We start from the raw sequence: 23,794 nt of genomic DNA, 5'->3' as shown, positions 1-23,794 counted from the left end.
AATTCTGCTTTACAACTTTTCAATCTGCTGCTGTTTCATCTTAGTACACTCTGGGGTTTTTTATTTGTTTGTTTTTAGTAAAAGAGTAGTCTTCTAGGTTGTATAGATCTCTCTGGTTAAGTTAGGACTTGTGGCATTTTCAGTGTTAATAATGTAAAATTGTGGATGTTGAGAAGTTTTAGATATGAACAGTGTTACAGGGGTATGTTTTAATCACATATACTTTGTTATACAGTGAGTAGAAAAGGCTTTCTTATTTTTTATGAACCATGGTATTAACACCAGTTTAACTTCGTATTTTTCTTCCTCTTATTTATAGAATTTTTAATTTTACCCTGTGTCTCTTAATGAATGCCAAAGACAATAAGTACTTGTAGTATGTTATGTGAACTTTTTCTAAAAGTTGTAAAAATGTTTTCTCTTGTATTAGCAACAATAGCTCCTCGGATAAACCTCATTGACTACAATACTGCCACTGCACAAAGCTTGTTTTCTCTTGTATTATTCTACTTCTAGTAGCATTTTTGTTTGCTTGTTTGTTTTGGACAGAGAGAACAAGAGAGTGAGCAGGGGAAGGGCAGATAGAGAGGAGAGATAGAATCTTAAGCAGGCTTCACACCCAGCCTGATGTGGGGCTCATGCTTGATCTCATGACCACGAGATCATGACCTGATGTGAAATCGAGAGTCAGATGCTTAACTGACTGAGCCACCCAGGCGCTCATACTTCCAGTAACATATAGTCTTCAGTATATAACTTAGCTTGCAAATACTTGATGCCAAAAAGCTTCAGCTGTCCTGCCTTTCATTTTTGTTTTTATATACATTAATTGATACTCCCTTTATGTAATCCTGTATCTGCCAATATTTACAAATCAAGGTTTATAAAATCTTGAAGACTGATTCCAGAGTAAACAGTTATATGGATGTCTCTTAAATGGAAAATGCTTTTAGCACAATAAAGATAATCTTACTTTCTTGCTATTTATTAGTATTGAATATTTTATCACCTAGAAATTGATTTATATCTGTAGCACTAACATTAAACTTGCATTTTCTAATATTTAATTTAATGTTATATGTTTTTTCAGCTGAAATTAAAAAGTGTTTCATAACTTCAGAACTCTGAAGATATGACCAAAGTTTTTATTTGGTCAGATGTGTCCTCATAATAGGTTAATTAATCAAACTTGGACTGGAAAACCAGTCCAAGTTTGAAAATTAGAGTTACAACTTGCCATATCTGAAGGAGTTATATGTAATATTTTCTAAGCCAAGACTCAGTTTATTCAGAGAGAATGTGCTCAAACTGGTGTTGAGTGATCCTTCCCCAGCCGTGCACCTACGTAGACCTGAGCTTGGGAGTCAACTAGTCACTGAGTTTACAAAGAAACGTACATTGTTAATATTTATAGACTGAGGAGATTATGTCAAAACACAAAAATTGCAATCTGTCTTATGGCTGAAAGTTTTAGTCAATTGTTAACCTAATTTGGTTGTGAAAGTTATAGTTTTCTTTGATTAATAATCTGCTATATTTTTCTTTTTAACAGCTGTGCTTATAGTATAGTAGAAACAAAACATGGAAATGAAAATATTCTTTCTATTTCAAGTAGTTTAACTTTCAAAATCATTTAATTTTAGCTATACATCTGAGCTGATGGCAATTTTGGTTTATTAAACTTTTTTGGTAACTATATAGCTAGCTAGCTGTGATTTAGATTTCCGTTTATTTAAACATTAAATGAAAAAACTTCTGGGGCGCCTGGGTGGGCTTCAGTCAGTCAAACATCTGACTCTTGATTTCGGCTCAGGTCATGATCTCACAGTTCATGTAATTAAGCCCTATGTTTGCAGTGTCAGTGCAGAGCCTGCTTGGGATTCTCTCTCTCTCTCTCTCTCTCTCTCTCTCTCTCTCTGTGTGTGTACCCCACCCCCCTCCTCAAAATACATAAATAAATAAACATTAAAAAAATAAAAGAAAAAACTTCTATAGCTAAGTATTTTAAGTCAAATATTTTCCCATTAGTGATATGTTTGAGATTTTTTTTTGTCACATTCACTAACTTATTAGTGGGTAAGTTAAGGTGACTTTTTTGTTTTAGGAAGAATTTGGCTATAATGCAGATACCCAGAAGCTACTGGCAAAAAATGGAGAGACTCTTCTTGGAGCCATTAATTTTTTTATTGCCAGTGTGAACACTTTGGTGAATAAAACAATTGAAGATACATTAATGACTGTGAAACAATATGAAAGTGCGAGGTAGGTGTAAATTTTCATTATATTGTCTGTTTGCAGATGGTACATAATTCATTTAAGGTCTTAGATTGCATGTGATAGAAGTCAACCCAGAAAAAGAATGCAGTGCAAGGTTATAGGATAGCTCATAGAACTAATAGAAAGGCAGGAGAACAGATTCTAGAAACAAGCAGGAACCAAAGTCAAGGTGATGCCTCAGAAGAATCTAATTAGGACCTCGAGGCTGGGTACCTCTGGTACTTGATGTTGCCACCGCTACCATACGTCACTTCCAAAAGGCCCCTGAATACTTTGCTTCATTGCCTAGAGAGTGTCTGATTGAACCTTGGTCATGTGCCCAACCCTGCCTGCTAGAGAATAGGGAGGTGGAAGATCTCCCAGCTCCAGCTTCCTTAGAAGAGGACAAGGGCCTTGTGTTCTACCAGGTAGATACTAGATGCTCTCCACAGTCTGGCCTGGGCCTATCTTTTCAGCCTTCTTACTGCTGCTTCCCAGTAGGAGCAGTGCAACAGCAGACGTACAGTTTCACTTTCTCTTCAGTGTACAAGCTCATACCTGCTTTCGTGATTTTGTTTGTGTTTTGGATACCAACTTCCTGGTCTTCCGTTTATCTAGGCTATGACCAGCTTCGAACTCTTTCATATTTTACCTTTTACTTATTTTCAGAACTGTTTGAATGCAGTGTTTTCATACATTTTATACACACACACATACACTCATTATTCCTCTATCTCATAACTCCCCTGTTAGGTAACCCAAGTACATTTTAATAAATACTTACAAAGATCTAAAAAGTAGCAGATCAGTGATAGCATTTTTTAACTTTTGATTTCCAGCCCAGTTTTTCTCCCATTCATTCTGATTTCCTTTGAGTTTTTTTTCCTCTAAATACTTGAAATCCTTATTTTCTGTTAAACTTTTTATAGCATTGTTGAAAATAAGTGCAAACTATACCTTTTAGAAGTATTGGGCCCCTTGCCCTGATATAATGACATGACAAATGGCCATGAAAACTAAAGTCATCTCTCTAGTCTTTCAGTGCTTATTCTGAAGTATATGTTTCCTTATGCCTTACATAAGTAAAGTCCAAAACCCTTGGGAAGTTAACTTTTAATCTTTTCACAAGAACAGATGCTTCTGTCTTATTCTGTGTTTGTAATTTTAGGTTTAGTATTAATGTGACTCTTAATGACTTGGAAATGAAGGTCAAGATAAATAGCTGCGGGTGTTTGATAGAAGGGTAGAGATGGGGTTGTGTGCCTTATTTAGGTTTTAGACTTGGTTTTTTACTTTTCCTTATCGTTTGAACTATTTAATAACACAGTATTAAAATCAGAAGGTAGAAAAAAATAAACTGAAGGAGTCTATCAGTAACACTGAAGGAATTTCTCAGTAAGATACCCTTCAATAGGAATCCCTTCAATAACACTCTTAGTAATTGGTTCTCCAGTCTCTATTTAAATCTTTTTGTGGACATTGTCTATATTTTTCAAAGGAATATTATGTATATTATTTTATTTTTATAAATTTTATTTGGTCCTTTTCCAAATCTGTTCCCTTATTCATAATGCCCTAATTTGTTTATAGTGAATCTTCCTTTTATCTCTTTAGTTATTTTAAGCATTCTTATTTTCTGTTGTTTCAGATTGTTTTAATATTTGTGGGTTTTGAAGATAAAAATTCTCTTATTCCAAAATTACCCACTATCACCTCCCAGTAAAGAACTATAGGAATCTAGTTTCTGTTTCTGTACTTTGTAATTGTCCACCTATCCTGAAATACGTTTTTAGTGCCTAAAATATATTTTTGTTTAGTATGTTTTAAAATATGTTTTATTTTAAGCATGTAAAATCTTTCTTTTCAGCCTTTATTTCTAAAACGCTTTTGGGGCGCCTGGGTGGCTCAGTCGGTTAAGCGTCCGACTTCGGCTCAGGTCACAATCTCGCGGTCCGCGGGTTCGAGCCCCGCGTTGGGCTCTGGGCTGATGGCTCAGAGCCTGGAGCCTGCTTCCGATTCTGTGTTTCCCTCTCTCTCTGCCCCTCCCCTGTTCATGCTGTGTCTCTCTCTGTCTGAAAAATAAATAAACGTTAAAAAAAAATTTTTTTTTAATGCTTTTAAAAATACTAACCCAGGGGAGCCTGTGTGGCTCAGTCAGTTAAGCATCTGACTCTTGATTTGGGCTCAGGTCATGATCTTGCAGTTCGTGAGATGGAGCCCTGCGTTAGGCTCTGTGCTGACGGACAGGACCCTGCTCGGTATTCTCTCTCTCCCTCTCTCTCTACATCCATGTTTGCTCTCTCTCTCTCTTTCTCAAAATAAATAAACCTTAACAGAAAAATAGGAGTGCCTGGGTGGCTCAGTTGGTTGAGTGTCCAACTCTTGATTTTGGCTCGGGTCATGATCCCAGGGTCATGGGATCGAACCCCACATTGCTCCATGCTGAGCGTGGAGTCTGCTTGAGATTCTCTCTCTCTCTCTCTCTCTCTTTCTCTCTCTCTCTCTCTCCCTCCCTCCCTCCCTCCCTCCCTCTCCCTCCCTCCCTCCCTCTACCCCTCTCCACAACTCCTGCGCACTTTCTCTCTCTTGTTCTCTTTCTAAAATAAAATAAAATTTTAAATATAAATTAACCCATATAATGGGGTGCCTGGCTGACTCAGTTGGTAGAGCATGCAACTCTTGATCTTGGGATCATCAGTTCAAGCCCCACCTTGGACGTATAGCTTACTTAAAAAATTTTTTTTCTTAATATTTACCTGTATTAGAGAAAGACAAATTTCATTAGATAAGGCACTGAACAGCACACAGATCATTTTTTGTTTAATTTGTAGAGAAGAGCCTCTGGAGATTAAAAGGTTTGCTCATTTGGAGCCAATTTCAAAGCCAAAATGAGAGCCCATTGGCTTTCTACCTTTTACTTTTGATCATTCAGCCTCAAATTTGAACTGGATTTATCTCACATTTTCGTATCTATTTTAAAAAATATAAGGCACCTGGCTGGCTCAGTTGGTGGAGCGTGCAGCTCTGGATCTCAGGGTTGTGAGTTTGAGCCCCATGTTGGGGGTAGAGATTACTTAAAAATAAAATCTTTAACAATAATAATAATTTTCACATCTTATATTGAGATATCTGATGTTTAAAGTACAATGTGATAAAAGATCTCAATCTATCCATTATATAGGTTTATTTGAAACTTTTGAACAGAGTTATAAATCAGGTTGTATGTACTTATCAGGAAACCTTTAGACAACCTCTGCCTACAGAGGGATAACATTAAAAAAGAATCCCAGATTAAAAGTTTCTCAGTAGCTGAATTTTCTTCTCTGTCAAAACCAGAATTTACTGACTTTTAGGGCAAGGGTCAGCTATTTGATCAGCACAAAAAGTGGCAATTTAGGCAAATGTCCGGGTGGCCTTTTAATGCTCCCTATTATGCATTGTGTACAAGTATTTCCTAGCCCTCTGGTGCTTCGTGTATAGAAAATCTTATAACAGCCCATTCAGCACTTCTCCATAGCAGCACCAACAAGGGAGTCATTTGTGGTCAGGACTTTTCAGATGTCAACACCTGTTCTCTAGAAGTTTTACATAAGCCATAGAGTAACCAACTATCACTAACTATATTGATATGGATTCAGTTCAGACTGGCACCCTTGAAGTGAAGAGTTGCATTTTGAAAATTTAGTGTGCTTCTCTTATTGGTAATGAGCACTGTTAGAGAAGCTCTTACGGAAAGTTTTACTTTGATACCATCTACAAACTCTGGATGTAAAAATTAAGGGATATAAGGTCAGTATTGTAACCTTGAATATGTTGAAATTAATCTTATTGTTTAGAAATGTTCTCTAAGACTAATGAAGGATATTTGTCTTCACATTAAATCACCATGTATCACTATTTTTGTTCTTTCATTGTTTTTTTCTTTCACATTTTATTGTTTTTAGTATATTTGCTTCTGGCTAGCTCCCTTCTAATTTGGCCATAATAATAAGCACTCTAAAGATATTAGTTATTACCAGGTATCCTAAGTACTTTACATGATTATTTTGTGGAGATTGTTATTCTCCTTTATAGATGAAAAACTAGAGCGGAAACGTAAAAACATCTAGTTCAAGACATTAGAGCCAGCAAAGATCAGAGTGGTTTCAGTTTGGCTAGAAACCCATGGAATTTAATTTGTTATCATTACTAAGTCAGTCTTGCTTCCTAAATTTTTAATATCTGTCTCCCCTTTTTAGCCCCAATGCCATTGTCCTGATTCAGTGACTCATTTGTCTTTTGCCCATGGTCTTCTATTTGGTTTCTGCTTTCTGTTTCTTAATCTCCTCTAGTCCATCCTCCATTTTTTACCACTAGAGCCATCCATCTATTCTGAATAGATAGAACATGTTACTTTCTAGATCAGAGTTCCTAAGTGGCTTCCCATCACTACTTGACCTTCTGGATTAAATCTGATTCCGTTTGACATTGTCTATAGGCCCTGCATAATGGCAGTCCTGCCTACCTGTCTGACTTTAATTCCTTCCATTATCATGTTCCAACTTCAGGTTCTAACATAGTGAATTACTTCCCAAATGTATCATGGTATCTTACAATTCTTTGCTTTTGTACGTACTGTTCTCTTCCTGGATTGCTCTATTTCCCTGCCCCAGTCCACCTTGGAAGCTTTTACCATCCTTTAAAATTTAATTGTGGTGTTTTAATTCTGTTCTGAGATACCTAATTAGGCAACTCTTCCTCTTGATTTCCACCCTGCCTTATTCTCCCTCCCTCATGGCAGTTACCATTGTCTCATTTTGTTATAGCTGTTTAAGAGCTTCTCTCCTTCTAAACTGCAAGCTTCTTGAAGATAAACTTTTATCTATTCATCTTTAGAGCTCTGGTTTCTAGTACAGTGCCAGGAACATAGAAGGTGCTCACTTAATATTTGTTGAATGTGCCAGTGAATGAATGAATGATTCTTTTGGCCCTGAAAGTTCAAGTTTGTTAAATTCAGTACAAGATAAAAATAAATTAGACTCAGTACAAGGGACCGATGTGTTCTTTCTCAAGTCACATATGCGATATAGTTTATGTTGTTTAAAATATTCTTAATTGCCACAATAGGAGATATAGATTGTACTCTGGATACTTGAATAAAGAGCTTTAGTTCTACGGCATAAGCTTTGTAATGCTGATTTTGACTAAATCAGAGGTCACATTGTTCTTCAGTAGAGACTGCTAGATAAGTCCCTGTTTAATAAGCAAGGTAGTACTATGTACACAAGTACTGTGACAGAGGCATCGTGAGGTGCTGTGTGATCATGGAGTGATGGTGGTGGGTAGTATTTCAGTTAGTGGTAGGAGAATATTAGGGAGTAGGCGTTTTAAGGAGCACAAGGTGTTAAGTGCTCTATAATAGATGGCACTGTCACGTTGTCAATACTAATGTTTCAGAAATCCACTCAGAGTTGCTCTGTCCCATATGGTAGCCATTAGCCACATATGTCTGTTTAGCACTTGAAATGTGGTTAGCCTACATTGAGATGTGATAGAAGTGAAATACAGACAATGGATTTCAAAGATTCAGTACTAGCCCACCCCCAAAAGTAAAATAGTTCAGTAACAGGTTTTTTTTACATTGATTACATGTTACAATGATAATATTGTAGATACATTGGGTAAAATAAAATCTTTTGTTTAAAAGGTGAAATTAATTTTTATTCTTTTAACGTGAATGCTAGAAAATTTTACGTTACATATGTGGCTTGCATTTTATTTCTGTTGTGCCTTGCTGGCTAGATCATACTTTAAGGATGCTGACCCTCAATATACCTTCCTTTTCCCACTTAAAGTATGTCATCCTCAAGTCCGCCATCTTAATATGCTTTGTTTTGTTGGTATTAACCAATTCCCATGGGAGATAGATCACTTGATCTTGTTAGCATTAGGTTTTGACACCTGTTTTTTAAACTGGTTTTTCAATTTTGGAAATTCTGCATGTCAGTTAATACTGTACTTTGAGGGGCGCCTGGGTGGCACAGTCGGTTGAGCGTCCGACTTCAGCCAGGTCACGATCTCGCGGTCCATGAGTTCGAGCCCCGCATCAGGCTCTGGGCTGATGGCTCGGAGCCTGGAGCCTGTTTCCGATTCTGTGTCTCCCTCTCTCTCTGCCCCTCCCCCGTTCATGCTCTGTCTCTCTCTGTCCCAAAAATAAATAAAAAACGTTGAAAAAAAAATTAAAAAAAAAAAAATACTGTACTTTGGAAGGAATAGTTAATTAGATTAATAACCAGCTCCCCCTTCATGCTTGTACTAACAGCTCTTTGTATTAAAGAAATATATGACTTTAAAAGCATAAGGTATAATATATACGAGAATTATTATTTATTAATGTATGAGACTGTCATGTATTTCCAGCTCACCTCCTGAATTTATTTCATTCTGTTTTTGTAATATGCTTCACTTACTCTGTTCTTTCCAGGATCGAATATGATGCCTATCGCACTGATTTGGAAGAATTGAATCTTGGACCACGGGATGCAAACACCCTGCCAAAGATTGAGCAGTCACAGCATCTGTTTCAAGCACATAAGGAAAAATACGATAAGATGCGCAATGATGTTTCTATCAAGTTGAAATTTCTAGAAGAAAATAAGGTAAATTCAGTCTTTACCTTCTGAGATAAACTTTCACGGACTTTATTTATTTTAATTTAATTTAAATCCAAGTTAGTTAACATACAGTGTCATAATGATTTCGAGAGTAGAATTCAGTGATTCATCACTTACATATGACACCCAGTGCTCATCCCAACAGGTGCCCTCCTTACTCCCCCTCACCCATTTACCCCTTACCCCTACCCAACACTCCTCCAGCAGCCCTAAGTTTGTTCTCTGTATTTAAGAGTCTCTTATGGTTTGTCTCCTTCTCTGTTTTTATCTTGTTTTTGCTTCCCTTCCCCTATGTTCATCTGTTTTGTTTCTTAAATTACACATGTGAGTGATATCATATGATATTTTTCTTTCTCTGTTTGACTTAATTTCGCTTAGCATAATACACTCTAGTTCCATCCACGTTGCAAATGGCCTTTTGATTTCATCCTTTATGATCACCGAGTAATATTCCATTGTGTATGTATACCACACCTTCTTTATCCGTTCATCAGTCAGTGGACATTAGGCTTTTTCCATAATCTGGCTGTTGTTGATAGTGCTGCTATAAACACTGGGGTGCATGTGTTTATGGACATTAAAATGATGTCACCCTACAGCTCAGTTGGTTAAGCCTCTGGGTCTTGGTTCCTACTCAGATCGTGATCTCATGGTCGTGAGATGAAGCCCCATGTTGGGCTCTGTGCTGAGTGTGGAGCCTGCTTGGGATTCTCTCTCAATCTCTTTCTCTTTCTGCCCCTCCCCCACGGGCATGCACACAAGCTCGCTCGCTCTCAAAATAAATAAACATTTTTTTTAAAATGATTTTCTGGGGCACCTGGGTAGCTCAGTCAGTTAAGCGTCCGACTTCAGGTTAGGTCATGATCTCCCAGTTTGTGAGTTAGAACCCCTCATCCTGCTCTGTGCTGACAGCTCAGAGCCTGGAGCCTGCTTTGGATTCCGTGTGTGTGTGTGTCTGTGTGTGTGTGTGTCTGTGTGTCTGTGTCTCTCTCTCTCTCTGCCCCTCCCCGCTCATGTTCTCTCTCTCATTCTCTCTCTCTCTCTCTCTCTCTCTCTCAAAAATAAATTTTAAAAAAATTAAAAATGATTTTCTAATTTTTTTTAATGTTTATGTACTTTTGAGACAGAAAGCAAAGGAGGGGCAGAGAGAGAGGGAGACACAGAATCCGAAGCAGGCTCTAGGCTGTGAGCTGTCAGCACAGAGCCTGATGTGGGGCCCAACTCACGAACTGTGTGATCATGACCTGAGCTGAAGTCAGGCACTTAACCGACTGCGCCACCCAGGCTTCCCAAAATAAATAAACATTTAAAAAGTAAATAAATAAAATAAAATGTCACCCTAAAGAGAGATAAATAGAAAGTTTTTTGTTTCTGTTAACTCCCTTTCATTACAGTTGCAAAATGGAATTTCAGCTGTAATCAGTGTTTGAGTTTTTAGAAGAACAAAAAATATATTTATCTTTCTGTCATAAAAGTCATCATCAACCCTACTGTCCCAGTCTTTCACATGGAGTTGCAAAAAAATATTTGATGTTTAACTATTGATGTTCAGATTGGTGTTGATTAACAGATGCTTTAAAAAGTTACATAATTGGGGCACCTGGCTGGGTCAGTTGGGGGAGTGTGCAACTCTTGTTCTCGGGGTTACTAGTTCGAGCCCCACACTGGGCGTAGAGATTACGTAAAAAAACCAAAATCTTTAAATAAGAACAAATAAATAAGTAAATAATAAAATAAAAAGTTACATAGTGAGAGATTCTGCTTTGAATATTTTGAAACTTTTTTATTAATGATAGGTACAGATTTTAGGAAGAGAAGAACATTCTTCCTAGTAATTGATAAATGAGGAATGACTAAAAGGCTCATTAGCATAACCTAGAAGGAATAAGCCAAGAAATCAGTTTTCCACATTACTTCTCTGTAACGTGAACCCATCCAAAGGCGAGAATGGTGAGAGCTGAGATGGGCCTGCTGTAGGCTTCATGTGGAGGTGGATTCACATAGTAACAAGCTCCCGAGTTTTGGTTTACGTATAGGACAGGTTCCTTTGTTTAACATGTCTGCATACTCAGTTTTGTGAGGGGGATTGCAGTTCTGGAAAGAGGAGCCAGTAGTGGACGCAGCACAGAGCAGGCGAGTGGCTCAGTCTTGTGGCGATGGGGTCTTCCCACTGCATGTTAGTGGTCCACTCGTGCTTTTCGCATCCTCTGAAGGCACAGTAGGTCTTCAAATCTGCTTTCTTTAGGTACCGTACCTCTCAAAATTATTCTTCAGTTTTAATTGTCTGTTGATATCTTCTTGTTTTTCCTTAACATTTTTTTAGAACCTCTTTTGGCTACCATAAGAGTTGCAGAATAATACATTTCCTTAGGATCGACCAAGTCCTGCACCATCACTCACTTTTTTTTTTAGCAGCAGTGGGTGAAAATTATTCACCAGAAGCCATTACAGTGTCAGTAAAGGAAACCTGAGCAGAGTTATCAGACAGATTTCCGCATCATTCCAGCAAGAATGCAGTGCAGCCTTTCAGCATTCATTAGCTAGCACATCAGATGTCATTCTTTTTAGTCATTCGTATATATCTCTGTAGATGTATCTCTCTGTATGTACATATGTACAGAGAGATAGATCAGTTACACTGCTTAATATTTTAATGGATAGGAATATATTAATACTTAGATATATGTTTTAAATACAAAAATATTTTTTATATACTCCCACTGTAACAGTTCAGCACTGTATACTGTATAGTGCTACTTGAGGTATGCGCCAGCTAACATTTTAGAGGCTCTATCCAAAGCTAATTTGAAGGGAAAGGAATTCACCTAATTTACGGGTACAGGACCTCTGCAAATAAAGAAAATGACTTTAGGAAATCTATAAAATGGTAACTGTTCCGTCGGAATGTAATGGTATTGTGTGCTATCCTCTGGATGGTGAGATCATGGGTAATTTTTGTTTTCTATATATTTTTCTATATTTTAGATGATTGTGTTGCCTTTCTAAAAAAGAGAAAGTAATGTTGAAAGAATCAGTATCCCAAAGCAGCTCTGCTTATATGGTCTTGCCAGAGTAAATAAAAATAGACAAACCACACAAAGATAAGCAGTGGCCACGTGACTGTTACGTGTCTTAATAGAACTACTTTTGGATCTTAGGAGATCCCAGATGTAGACTTGGATTAGTGAAGGCACTTCTTATTTGTCAGTTACTGTGCATTTTACATGTATTCTCTCAATCCTCATGACAATCTTCATACTTTCATTCTTTCAGTAAAAATTACTGGATACTTTCTATACTGGGAATAGGTCAGTGAAAAAAAAAGACAAAACTCTGTCCTTTTGAAGCTTACTTTCTGATTAGTCATATACTCTCGTCATCTGTATTTCCCAGATGAGTGAATTCATCTCACGTAATCTTCTGTGATCATGTATCCCCTTCACTTCTGATCTTTTGAACCTCTCTCTGATCTGCCCACTGCAAAGTTGCTCCTCACTTATGAGGAAGAGTTGTATGACATAACCTAGGCTCTTCCTTTTCATGTGTCCAGGAAAAGTTCTAGATCTGGGAACACCAAAATCAATATTTGAGCTGTGGAAGATAGACTGAAGAAATGATTTGGGGCCTAAATCTAGTGTCATGACTGGCTGAAGTAGCCCTGTGTTGCTAATGTGAGAAATACGAAGGAGGTACAGAGGTGGCAGGTAGAAAAGAAATTGTATACTTTCTCCTCTGTCCTTGCTTTGCCTCACTTGTTTTTTGCTGTCCTCTGCTCTGCTCTAGAGTTGAGCAGCATAGGCTAATGAATAGGCAAGTTGGACTGTATCTTTTGCAAAAAATTCCAGAGTAAGAACATGAAAACCTGGGTTCCAGACCCATTTCTGCCACCTGCTATAACATTATGATCTTGGACAAGTCTCTCCAAGCTTCTGTATTTTCCTCTGGAAAAATGAGGGTAAATCATGCCTTGTGTTAAGCAAGTGAAAAAAAAACACACTGTCTATAAGGGGTAAAGTACTGTTCACCAGTATTTATAGAATTCCTGCTGTATGCCAGGCACTTGGCTAGGTGAAGGGATGAAGGAGAAGGAAAATAAAGTTTATGATCTTAGGGAGTTACAAAAACATAGGATGGGTTTGTTTTCTAGAAGTCATCACCTTCACACCTTCCCCTGGTGGTTTTTGAACTTAACCTATATCCTGCCTCCCTTGTGTCTCTTTTGCGGATACGAGCAGAAATTGACATTAGAAAAGATGTGACAGGAGACATGAACTATATTTATTTCAACAAACATATTAATTTGAAATATTAAATTTATATCATTTGGCATTACATAAGCAATACTTTCTCAGTGGTAAGTGAAGATAATGCATTGACTGTTCAGGGAAATCTTAAAGATCCATGGAAGAGATAAGGACTTCAGCCTAGCCTTGAAAGATCAGGAGGACAGGCCTAAAAGAATTGGGAGGAGAACCTTCTTGGCAAGGGCAGTGGCCTGCATGTAAGAATAGAGGAATACTCATGTTTAGTAGAGAAATAGACTACCATGATGGAACATAACCTTCACATGCTTTAAAGGAAGAGAGAATCAGAAAGGTAATTGGAAGCCACATTGTATAGAGCCTTGTTCACATAAAGATTGAATTGTGGCCTCAAAAAGGATGCATACTGAGTAATGAGGGACCAGCCAGGTCATCTCTGTGAAGTTTAAATGTCTGTCAAGATGGCTCTTAAAATCCAACTCTATCTTGTTGGCATTGAAGAATTTGTAAAGTTAGGAGTAAAACAAAATATATGACTTAAAAACACTACAGTTTAAAGGAAGAAAGAAAGTAGAAGCACGCAGACCAGTGAGGAATCTTTTATAGCCAAATGAAGTGATAAAGAGCCTGACGTAGGGTAAATTCCAATAAGAGCAGAAAGGAAAGAATACAGTGATTTCAAGTCTGCATGACAGGGGTTGGGAAATCAAGAGAGGAAGCTAATTTGGCTTGAAGGTTGTAAGGGATGAGGAATGTGTATTTATTCCGTTTAACCCAGTGCTCAGTTTGAGGTGATGACAAAATATTCACATAGAAACAGTTGGTAGGATGTTAATGATGTGAGTTTGGAGTTGGAATGAGCAGGGTCAAGGCTTCAGAGATAAAAGGTTTGGAAGTCATTGCCTTTGAGAATAACATTGTTGTCACATCTTCTTTTGACCTTACTATAAAAATTTTTTTTAATTTGCCTTTATTCTCAAGGATTTATGTTCTTAGAGAGTCCTAGAGATAGTCTTTGTTTTCAGCTTTCCACAGTTGTCATTAACCTAAGTTTCAATTTGAACTCCGTAATCAGCTAAAAATCAACTAAAGTAAAATCTATAAAGAAACTCTGATCTTTTTCTCTTATTTAACTCTTAAAAACTATAAAGAGATAATATTGATCTCTGTTTTATGTTAAGCAATCAATAACTGTAATTTGGATGAAGACTTAGATTCATGAGAAAACTTTTTTATTGTTGAGCAACTTTTACCCTTTTATTTTTAATAACTCTAACAAAAGGAGGAAAAAGCAAGCCTTTAGGCTTACAAACTGTCTTATCATCCCTGTTTGCTTTCTTGGCAGTGTGAAATGCCTGAAATCTTGTGTTTTTTCTTCTTTTGTTAAAATAAGCTGAATTTGTACCTTAATATCTCCTTTATACAAAGTGTCAGGTAATCCCTGTAGCACTTGAATTTTAACAAAATATACTCTTCCTATTTCTTAAATATTGTATATTGAATTTTTTAAAACATAGGTTATTTTAAACATAATGTAGTGTGTTAGTTTGTAATTTGATAATATCCCAAAGGTTAATGCTTGTCTTTACAGCTGTTTTTTGCAGCTTTTGGGGGAGGAGGCTTTCTTTGACATCTCTCGTTTCATGGCTTTTCAAGTGTCTTCCCATAGCAACACTTCTGTTCTAAAATGAGAGGCCAGATAACCCAACAGTTAAAATGATGCATAAAGTAAAAGCAAACAGTCACTGAGTAAAGGACTAAGAACCATTCCTGTGACTGTTGTAATATATTTTAGTAGCCAAACATTGTGAGAATGTTTTTGTTTCATTCTTACAACTTAAAAAAAATTTTTTTGAGAAGGATTGAAAGGTGGATTCTTCTCTATATTTTAGAAAATTGAAGTGTTTATATGTAGTTAGTCTAGCCTTCCTTCTTTCTGGGAAAACAAAGAAAATAGATGTGTAACATACACACATTCCTGTGTGTGCATTCATGCTGAGTGATACGTGCACATCTCTCTTGTCATTTACTTTTAATGGAGAAATTTGAATTCTATTATGTACAATCTGTGCTCTTTATCCACCCACCCCCAAGATATATTATGTTTACCTTTAACCTAAACAATCCTTATTAATCTCTGATATTCTCTTCCTGTTTTACTAAACAACATTGAGTTGCATAGCAGTAACAACAGAGTTAATTAGGCTTTCTAATGTTTCTGTTTCATCATTATTTCTCTTTTTCCTGTCTTTTCAGTAATGTAACATGAACTGTTTTGTGACTTAAGGCAGTTTGTTTACCTTTCATTGTTCCTTTCATGGTTCAAAACAAAACATAGGCTACTTTAGTAACAAGAAGAGAATAGACATTCCTGGAATTTTGTAGACTTTGTGAGAAAGGTACCATGCCTCCTTTTACAGCCTCATGATGCCTAGCAATGGTGTTTAAATATATAATAGTTATTTTAGCAAACGTGAGTTTGTGTGTCTTCCCAGAATTGAGGTATACTGCAGGGAAGAGAAAGAGATGGAAGAAAATGAGAGTCCACCATAACAGGACAAAAGGGCAAATCCTGATTACTTCATTCTTTGCTTTAGTGAGGGCAAAGCATACTCTCAAAAATGCCGCTATCGTCTGCAGTGTGTACTGTTGCTTGTGAAGAGAAGGCAAAAAATTTACAGAAAAAATATGCACATCGTAGTGAGCAATCCATGGTTTTTTAAAAAAAAATTTTAATGTTTTTATTTATTTTTGGGAGAGAGCAAGACAAAGTGTGATCAGGGAAGAGGCAGAGAGAGAGGGAGACACAGAATCCAAAGCAGGCTCCAGGCTCTGAGCTGTCAGCACAGAGCCAGACGCAGGGCTTGAACCCACAGACTGAGATCATGACCTGAGCCAAAGTCAGGCGCTCAACCGACTGAGCCACCCAGGCAACCCTCATGTTTATTATTTTAAAACAACTTTTTACATGGCTTGGAATCACATAAAACATGAAAAGTCATTTAAGATTAATATTTCCTTTAACAGAACTATAATTTAATTTGGGAGTGGTAAATCTCCCATCAGGGCTCCTAATGTATTAGGGGAGGAAAACTTGAATATATCAAAAGAGTCAACAAAGCAGCTTAGAGTAAAAATAAAAAGTAAGGATCTTATTGATTTTATTATGTTATTATTTTAAGAAAGATGAAATATACTCCTACTTTAAGGTAATGTCAATTAATTAGCAATACCCATTAAATGCAGGGTTTTTCCCTCTGTTATATTTCAGTGACTTGAGGATGACAAGGGGGACTAAAAAAGATGAACCAGACTTGGGGATGTATCCTGGACACATATTTGATTAATGCACTTACTTAATTTAAAAACCTTTTTTAAAAAAATCATAGTCATTCTGAATCTTAGATTGATGAAAAAACTGTTGTTTTCACTTGATGCCATGTTTCATATATAATCATAATACAATAATATTCTTGAATATTAGGATTTCTTTTCTAATATATTATTTAATACACTATTTTTTCTAGTATATTACAGATTTATTTCATTTGTATCGTATTATGAATTTGGCTTTTCAGAAAATCCATGAACTAAAATGGGACGCAGGAGAAAGAGAGAATACACAGAGAATAAAACACCTAGAACAAAGTAAACATATTCATGTAATATCCAGCTATATGTGTAGTTGTGATGCTTCGGTGACTATGCAAATACATACGGTAATAGGAGATATTTAAAACCTAGTACATCTTTGTAAAAATAGGCTATAAATGTTTGGAAAAGCTTGGAAGGCAAAGGTATTCTTATTTACTAAAACTTGTCTTTGAGAGGAAAAAAAATAAACGTCTAAATTTTAAAACTGGCTATTTCTTGCCAAATATTAAGAAGCATGTTAATCATTACTTAATATGTACAAGTAGATATTCTTGACGTCTTTTTCTTCACTGTCAAAAGAAAAGGACCCTAACTTCTTACTCTTGATAATTTTTAAATATTCATGCCAATGACTTACCATCATCTTTATTTCTACAACTGGAGGTATAAATGGGATTACCTCTTGGTATTTGCTCATAGGTCAAATGAAATTAAGTTCCACAGTAAAAGAACCCTACTGGTTCTAAATAAAAAAATAAGCATTTATAGATTGAAATATGTAAGTATGTATAATAAGCAACCTCAACACTGTGCCAAATATGATTACCTACATTTGGATTCTGTGGAACATTCCCTTACTCATGCAACTTTACTTCCAGACTTAATTCCTGAGTATATTTCATCATATAATTTGGTATCATAATATCGTGTTGTTATTGTTCTTTTTTTCATTCATTTCACAAACAATTATTAGATACATACTGCGTGCCAGGAAGTGTTCTGGATATTGTTGATACCCAGTGAAACAAATTCTACCCTCAAAGAGCTTATCGCCTAATAAAAGAAACAACATTGATCAAATCACACCGAAACATGTATATAAAATTTTCGCTGTAGCGGTGGTCTCGAGGAGAGGTACATAGTTCATTAAGTGGTCAGGGCAGGCTTCCATGAGAAAGTGATGTTGAGCATTAACTAGGTAAAATGAGAAGCAAAGAGTATTCCAAATAGAAAGAACCACATATGTAACAGCCCTGTGGTAGGAGAGGGTGTGGTATGTTCAGAGAGTAAATATGATAGGAGCCAATGTGACTAGAGTATAGGACTGACCGGGAGGCAAGCAAAGGCCAGACCATCCATGCAGGTCTTATAGACTACATTAAGGAAAAGTTTGTTTTAGTATCTGTGGGGAGCCATTGAAAGAATTCTTGGCCAATGAGAAGTCTAAAATATGGAGCATAGATCTTAGTTAGAACCTGAGAGTGAATATAGTAGTTTAGACAAGAGATGATGAGAACTTGTTTAGGGTGGTGGTAGTGGATATGGAATGAACTGAGGATGTCAAGAGATACTTAAAAGGTAAAACAAAAAAACATATAAAATACTAAGAGCAGATCGATACGTAATTGGCACCTTTAACATTTTATTCTTTTATTCATCAAATATTTATTGGTTGCTTTGTTATGAGCCAGGGATAAATAGTAAAAATATAAATGGGCTTGCCCTTGTAGAGCTTATGGTCAAATAAGAGAAATCGGCATTAACCAAATAATTATATAAATACAAACTATGATAAGTGTTGTAAAGGGAAAATAGAGGAGTCATGTGAGTATACAAAGGGGACTTGGCTTGGTGTGGGGTATTGTGGAAGGCTAGAGGAAGTGACATTGAGGCTGAATTCCAGAGGGCTACAAAGGAGCTGACTTAAGGTGTGTGGAGGAAAGGGATTTCAAATAAAAGGAGTAGAATATGCAAAAGCCAATTGAGGTCAGTGAGGCCAGAGCATAATGAGGATGGGGGAAGAATAGCTCTGGATGAAACCAGACAGGTATATAGGGCCTACATAAGGATGAAGTGACATAGGTTCAGGGTTATTCATTACGGCATCACTTGTAATATCAAAGGAAGAGAAACAATGCAGCAGTTCACCAGTAGAGGACAAGTTAAATAAACTGTGGTTCATTTACAGAATGGAATATTTTGTAGCTATTAAAGAAAAAAAGAGTAAGTATGCTATTGATAGAAGGATCCTTAGGACATAGTGTTAATTGAAAAGAGTAAGGTGCAAAGCAGTGTAAATGGTAGAATATCTTTTGTGTAAGAAAGGAAGGAAATAAAAATGTATAATTTTACATAAAGATTTGTGCTTGCATAGGAAAACCTGGAAGAATTAACTAAAATCAGTTACCTATAAGGGGACACTGGTCAGAGACAGGAGTGAAAGTGAGACTTCTCATTATATACTTTTTATATTCTTTCAGTTTTGATCCTACTTATTGAAATGATAAGACTAAATTTTTAAAAAAAATGAAAGTAAGTATAGCTAGAAAATACTTGTTTTTTAAGGAGTGTACACCTTATCTTTGTTTCAAAATGAGACCCAACTAGATTTCTATTTTTCAGACATGATCTAATACATGTATTTATATAGCCTATAATTTTTCTTTAGGCTTAAAATCAGATGATCAATTTTGTGTTGGAGAGAATAGAAAAACAGTTAACTTGCCAGGACATGAGTTCCCTACATTATTCTTAAGTGACAGATTAGAAATGTAGGAATGGTGTGATATAGTACCTTTTATTTATATCAGAAAATATTTCCTAAATACAAATTTGAAAAGAAAATGTTTTCATGTATAGTACTGCGTTTGCTATTGCTAGTGGTTTGGCTTCCATGCCTCTTTATTTATTTATTTATTTATTTATTTATTTATTTATTTATTTTATTTTTTTTTTTTTTTAACGTTTATTTATTTTTGAGACAGAGAGAGACAGAGCATGAACAGGGGAGGGGCAGAGAGAGAGAGGGAGACACAGAATCGGAAGCAGGCTCCAGGCTCTGAGCCATCGGCCCAGAGCCCGACGCGGGGCTCGAACTCACGGACTGTGAGATCGTGACCTGAGCTGAAGTCGGACGCTTAACCGACTGAGCCACCCAGGCGCCCCTCCATGCCTCTTTAAACATTTTGCTAGACCCACGTGAAGGAGGAAAAAGTTGTCTGGGGTCTGCACTGCCTCCTCTCTTTCTTCGGAAAAGAGGCAGAAATTAACTATCTTTGTATAAACCATGCAGCCAAAAAGAATTGGGAGTTGAGGGTTGCTTTTGAAATTAGTATCATCTAAGGCATACCTGTCTGGAATCAGTGTGAAATTTGTAATCATCAACTGGTGAATGAGAGAGAGAGTACAACTAGCTAACCAATTCGTCAGTTGTGCTGAGATTTCCAGATTTTTGTGAAGAAGTATTTAAAATTTTTTTTTAATGTTCATTTATTTTTGAGACAGAGAGAGACAGAGCATGAACGGGGAAGGGTCAGAGAGAGAGAGGGAGACACAGAATCCGAAGCAGGCTCCAGGCTCTGAGCTGTCAGCACAGAGCCGACGCGGGGCTCGAACTCATGGACCTTGAGATCATGACCGGAGCCGAAGTCAGGCGCTCAACCGACTGAGCCACCAGGCGCCCCATGAAGAAGTATTTTATACACAAGACTTAAAAGCCTCCCAGAAGGGATAGCTTTATAGTCATCAACTGTTGTTTTTATAGATTTGACTTGGTCTTCTCTGGCTTTTATAGATTTGACTTAGTCTTCTCTCTCTCTCTTTCTCTCTCTCTCTGGCAATTATAAGGTACTTATGTTTTCTGACCCTTTTTGGTCAGAAGTGATCAGTTCATTTGGAGGCTAGAGTTTGAGTTTCATTTTCCTTTTGTGTATGTTAGAGGGGAATGGATTGCTTGCTTTCACTTTGTGTGAATAGGGTGCAGTTATAAAAATTTACTTCTTGGGGCACCTGGGTGGCTCAGCTCAGTCAGTAAAGTGACTGACTTTGGCTCAGGTCATGATCTCAGGTCAAGCCCCGAGTCATGCTCTGTGCAGACAGCTTGGATTCTGTGTCTCCCTCTCTCTGCCCCTCCCTTCCTTGCGCTCGTTCTCTCTCTCTCTCTCTCTCTCTCAAAAATAAACATTTTAAAAAATTTACTTCTTATTACTTCTGTAGTGTTATCTGTTCTATAAAATGGTTGATACCTGTGTACTGCTCAGATCCACATTTCACTTATTTTGCCAACCTTATGTATCACCCAAGTCAGATTGCCAGGTTTTGTGATTAAGGTGAGTTTTCAAGTGATCAATTTAAGATTTGAACAGATCACTAGTAATCTGCATTAGTTTTGGTGGCAGTGGCAGTACTGTACTTTTCTCCTTAGTTACAGTCTTTTGATTTACTTAAAAATAAAACCTTTAATTGGCATCTCTGAGTAAAATTGCAGAAGACACTAGCAGTGTTTAAGATGCCTGGGTGGCCCAGTTGGTGTCCCAACTGTCGATTTCAGCTCAGGACATGATCAAGACCTACATGGAGGGCTCTGCACTGACAGCGGGGAGCCTGCTTGGGATATTCTCTCTCTCTCTCTCTCTCTCTCTCTCTCTCTCTCTCTCAAAATAAATAAACTTTAAAAAAAATAAATCATTTGACTTAGCATTGTTCTTTTTAACCTTTACTTGAAGTCCTCTCCGTAATGACTCAACACTTTGGTTTTGACCATATGCCTTCCACCTATAATGTTACACCTTACAATATTCTGGTTTTCTATCTGTATTTCTCCCATTAAATTTTCAAAAAATGCACTTTTCACAGACTTCCAGTAAAATTTTTAAGGTGCTTGTTTGGGGCTATTATAATGCCTTATCCTAAGGAAGTATTGTATAAAGGTATTATGACAGACTTCTTGCTGACAAGCAATATACAATCTAATGGAGGACATTTAGTAAAACCTACTATATACAAAATGTTGATTTATGCAGGAGAAAGAAGAACTACGGAATTTGATGAAGAATATTAGTGTGGACAGTGTGGGCTCTTAGAAGTACCTGCTAGGCTAGGTGGGATGACTTGAACAGAACCACACAAGAATGAGTAACATGAGCATTAGTGGAAAAGGTTAGGAAAAAAAAATTCTTGAAGAAACTCTGGAGCATATGTTTTAAGTTATCTGTAAACTTTTGTTAAATTTTCTGTTCTTAAAGTAGAGTGTAGTATAACTGCTTGTGGATTTTTTTTTTAAAGAAAAAGAGTGGTTTTATCATAACAAATTTTGATAAAGCTTTTTTATTAAGCTTATAAACAGTTGTTAGGTACATACGATCAGAATTTTTGTAAGTCATATAAGAGATTGGGTTCTTAATCTTTAAAAAAAAAAAAAAGTTTTCCAAGATATAATACAGAACCACACTTACAATGGAAAACTATTTTATGAATATAACAATGGGTGTGAATGGGCCATTGGTTTAGCTGGAAGTTCTTGTTGCCCAATGTCCAAAGGCCAGTGAGAACAAGGTCACCTAATTGGTTGAAGGAAATACTCAGCTCCTTAACTACTCTTCTGTACCTAAATTCATATTTATCTAGGAGCTCAGATGCTATCTTGAATGATTGTTGGTACTTAATATTTCCACTAGCAACTTGAAAGTTTCTTTCTTCCCCTGTGTACTACCCTGCTACCCAGGGCTTTCTCCAATTAAAGCACATACCATACTGTGCTGTGAATGTCTGTTAGTCTGTTTCTTTCCTTAGAGGTAAGCTCCATGGCTGCATCTATAGAGCATTCTCCTTCTCCAGCAAGTGAATTGCTGCACACTGATCTTTGAGTAATCTGTATATGGAGGAAATGCTCTATAAGTATTTTGTTTAATACCTATGTGTGTATCTATCTACTGTAATCTAGATGATCATATACCAGCGTACAGATGATGATAATGAGGTTCAGAGGTTAAATAATTTGCCCAAAGTCTCACAACCAGACCAGGATTCAAATCTGGATCTGTTTGACTCCACAACCCTGCTTTTAATTAATGTGCTATAATGCTGCTCCAAGTAGGGTTCTTAACATAGCAGAGGAAGAAGATGGGAGATAACCTTGAAAAACAGAAGCCATGTGGGTCATATCCAAAACTGGAGCTCTTAGAAGGAAGGGAGAAGGGGAGGGAGCTAACACTGTAAACCATAGAACGAAAGGGCGATAGACATTTTTGTTAAAGGGGGAGAAAACCTGTGCATTGAGAATTTTAACCTACCATTGGATAAAGAATTATAAGGCCTCAGCACATTCTGTGACCTATCATTACTGGAATTATGTGTCATCGGTTATCTGCTTTTCGAAATAGGACTGCCCTTTTTTTTCCCTCCTAGGATGCTTTTTTTTTTTTTTTTTTGAAACATACTTGTCCAAGATTTGTTGAAACCTATCCCAGTGAGTCAAAAAATAAAATCTATTCTTCCACCTCCACTTGTGGTTCATATTTGTCTTTCCTTCCCTTAACTCCCTTCCCAGTGTCCACACCCATATTTTTTATCGTACTTTTTTCTCAGCTGTTGCTTTGACATGACAGGCATTTCCAAAGCTATTACAAAGTAATAAAATTACACTTCACAAACCTAATAAAAGGCCAAGACAAGTATACTTCCCTGTTTAAATAATTAGAGGTAAAGAAAGGAGTTAATTCTTTACATGTTAGTGGTTTAGAGACTTCTTACTAAAGAATAATTTTAGGGGTGCCTGGCTGGCTCAGTTGGTGGAGCATGCGACTTGAACTCGGGGTAGTAAGTTCAGGCCCCCCGTTGTGTAGAGATACTTAAAAATAAAATCTTAAAAAAAAATGATTTTATTTCAACTTTTCCTCACATGTTTAACCTAACCTCGGTATTGTTGTTCACTTAATATAAACCCTTATTTTATAGAGTTATTGGGAGAGTCAATGCTTTGAACAATTATAAATATATTAAAACAAGTTACTTTTATTTGAATTAGAAGTTGCCTCTTTTTGGGGCGCCTGGGTGGCTCAGTAGGTTAAGCATCTGACTTCAACTCAGGTCATGATCTCACCGTTCATGGGTTCGAGCGCTGCGTTGGGCTCTGTGCTGACAACTCAGAGCCTGGAGCCTGCTTCGGATTCTGTGTCTGCCTCTCTCTCTGCCCCTCCCCTGCTCATGCTCTGTCTCTCTGTCTCTCAGAGAAATAAACATTTAAAATTT

At 36.9% G+C, this 23,794-nt stretch overlaps 1 protein-coding gene across 7 annotated transcripts in view; it reads left to right on the top strand.

The window, feature by feature from the left end:
* Positions 1-23,794, top strand: part of ARFIP1 (ADP ribosylation factor interacting protein 1) — a 125,618-nt gene that overhangs the window by 89,270 nt on the left and 12,554 nt on the right. For 2 of the 7 annotated variants that reach the window (XM_042983757.1, XM_042983756.1), the window contains exons 7-9: positions 2,105-2,262; positions 8,720-8,894; positions 16,750-19,432. In XM_042983757.1, coding sequence (XP_042839691.1) covers positions 2,105-2,262; positions 8,720-8,894; positions 16,750-16,908 — 492 coding nt within the window. In that variant the 3' untranslated portion in view covers positions 16,909-19,432. Of the gene's footprint in view, positions 1-2,104; positions 2,263-8,719; positions 8,895-16,749; positions 19,434-23,794 lie in introns of those variants that run through there. The other 5 variants (XM_042983755.1, XM_042983754.1, XM_042983759.1 and 2 more) reach the window with 3 other exon arrangements.

Source organism: Panthera tigris, chromosome B1, assembly GCF_018350195.1.
Source record: "Panthera tigris isolate Pti1 chromosome B1, P.tigris_Pti1_mat1.1, whole genome shotgun sequence".
NCBI classification, from domain to species: Eukaryota; Metazoa; Chordata; class Mammalia; order Carnivora; family Felidae; genus Panthera; species Panthera tigris.
Note: the sequence above shows the minus strand (reverse complement) of the source record. Positions and strands in the feature narration are given on the sequence as shown.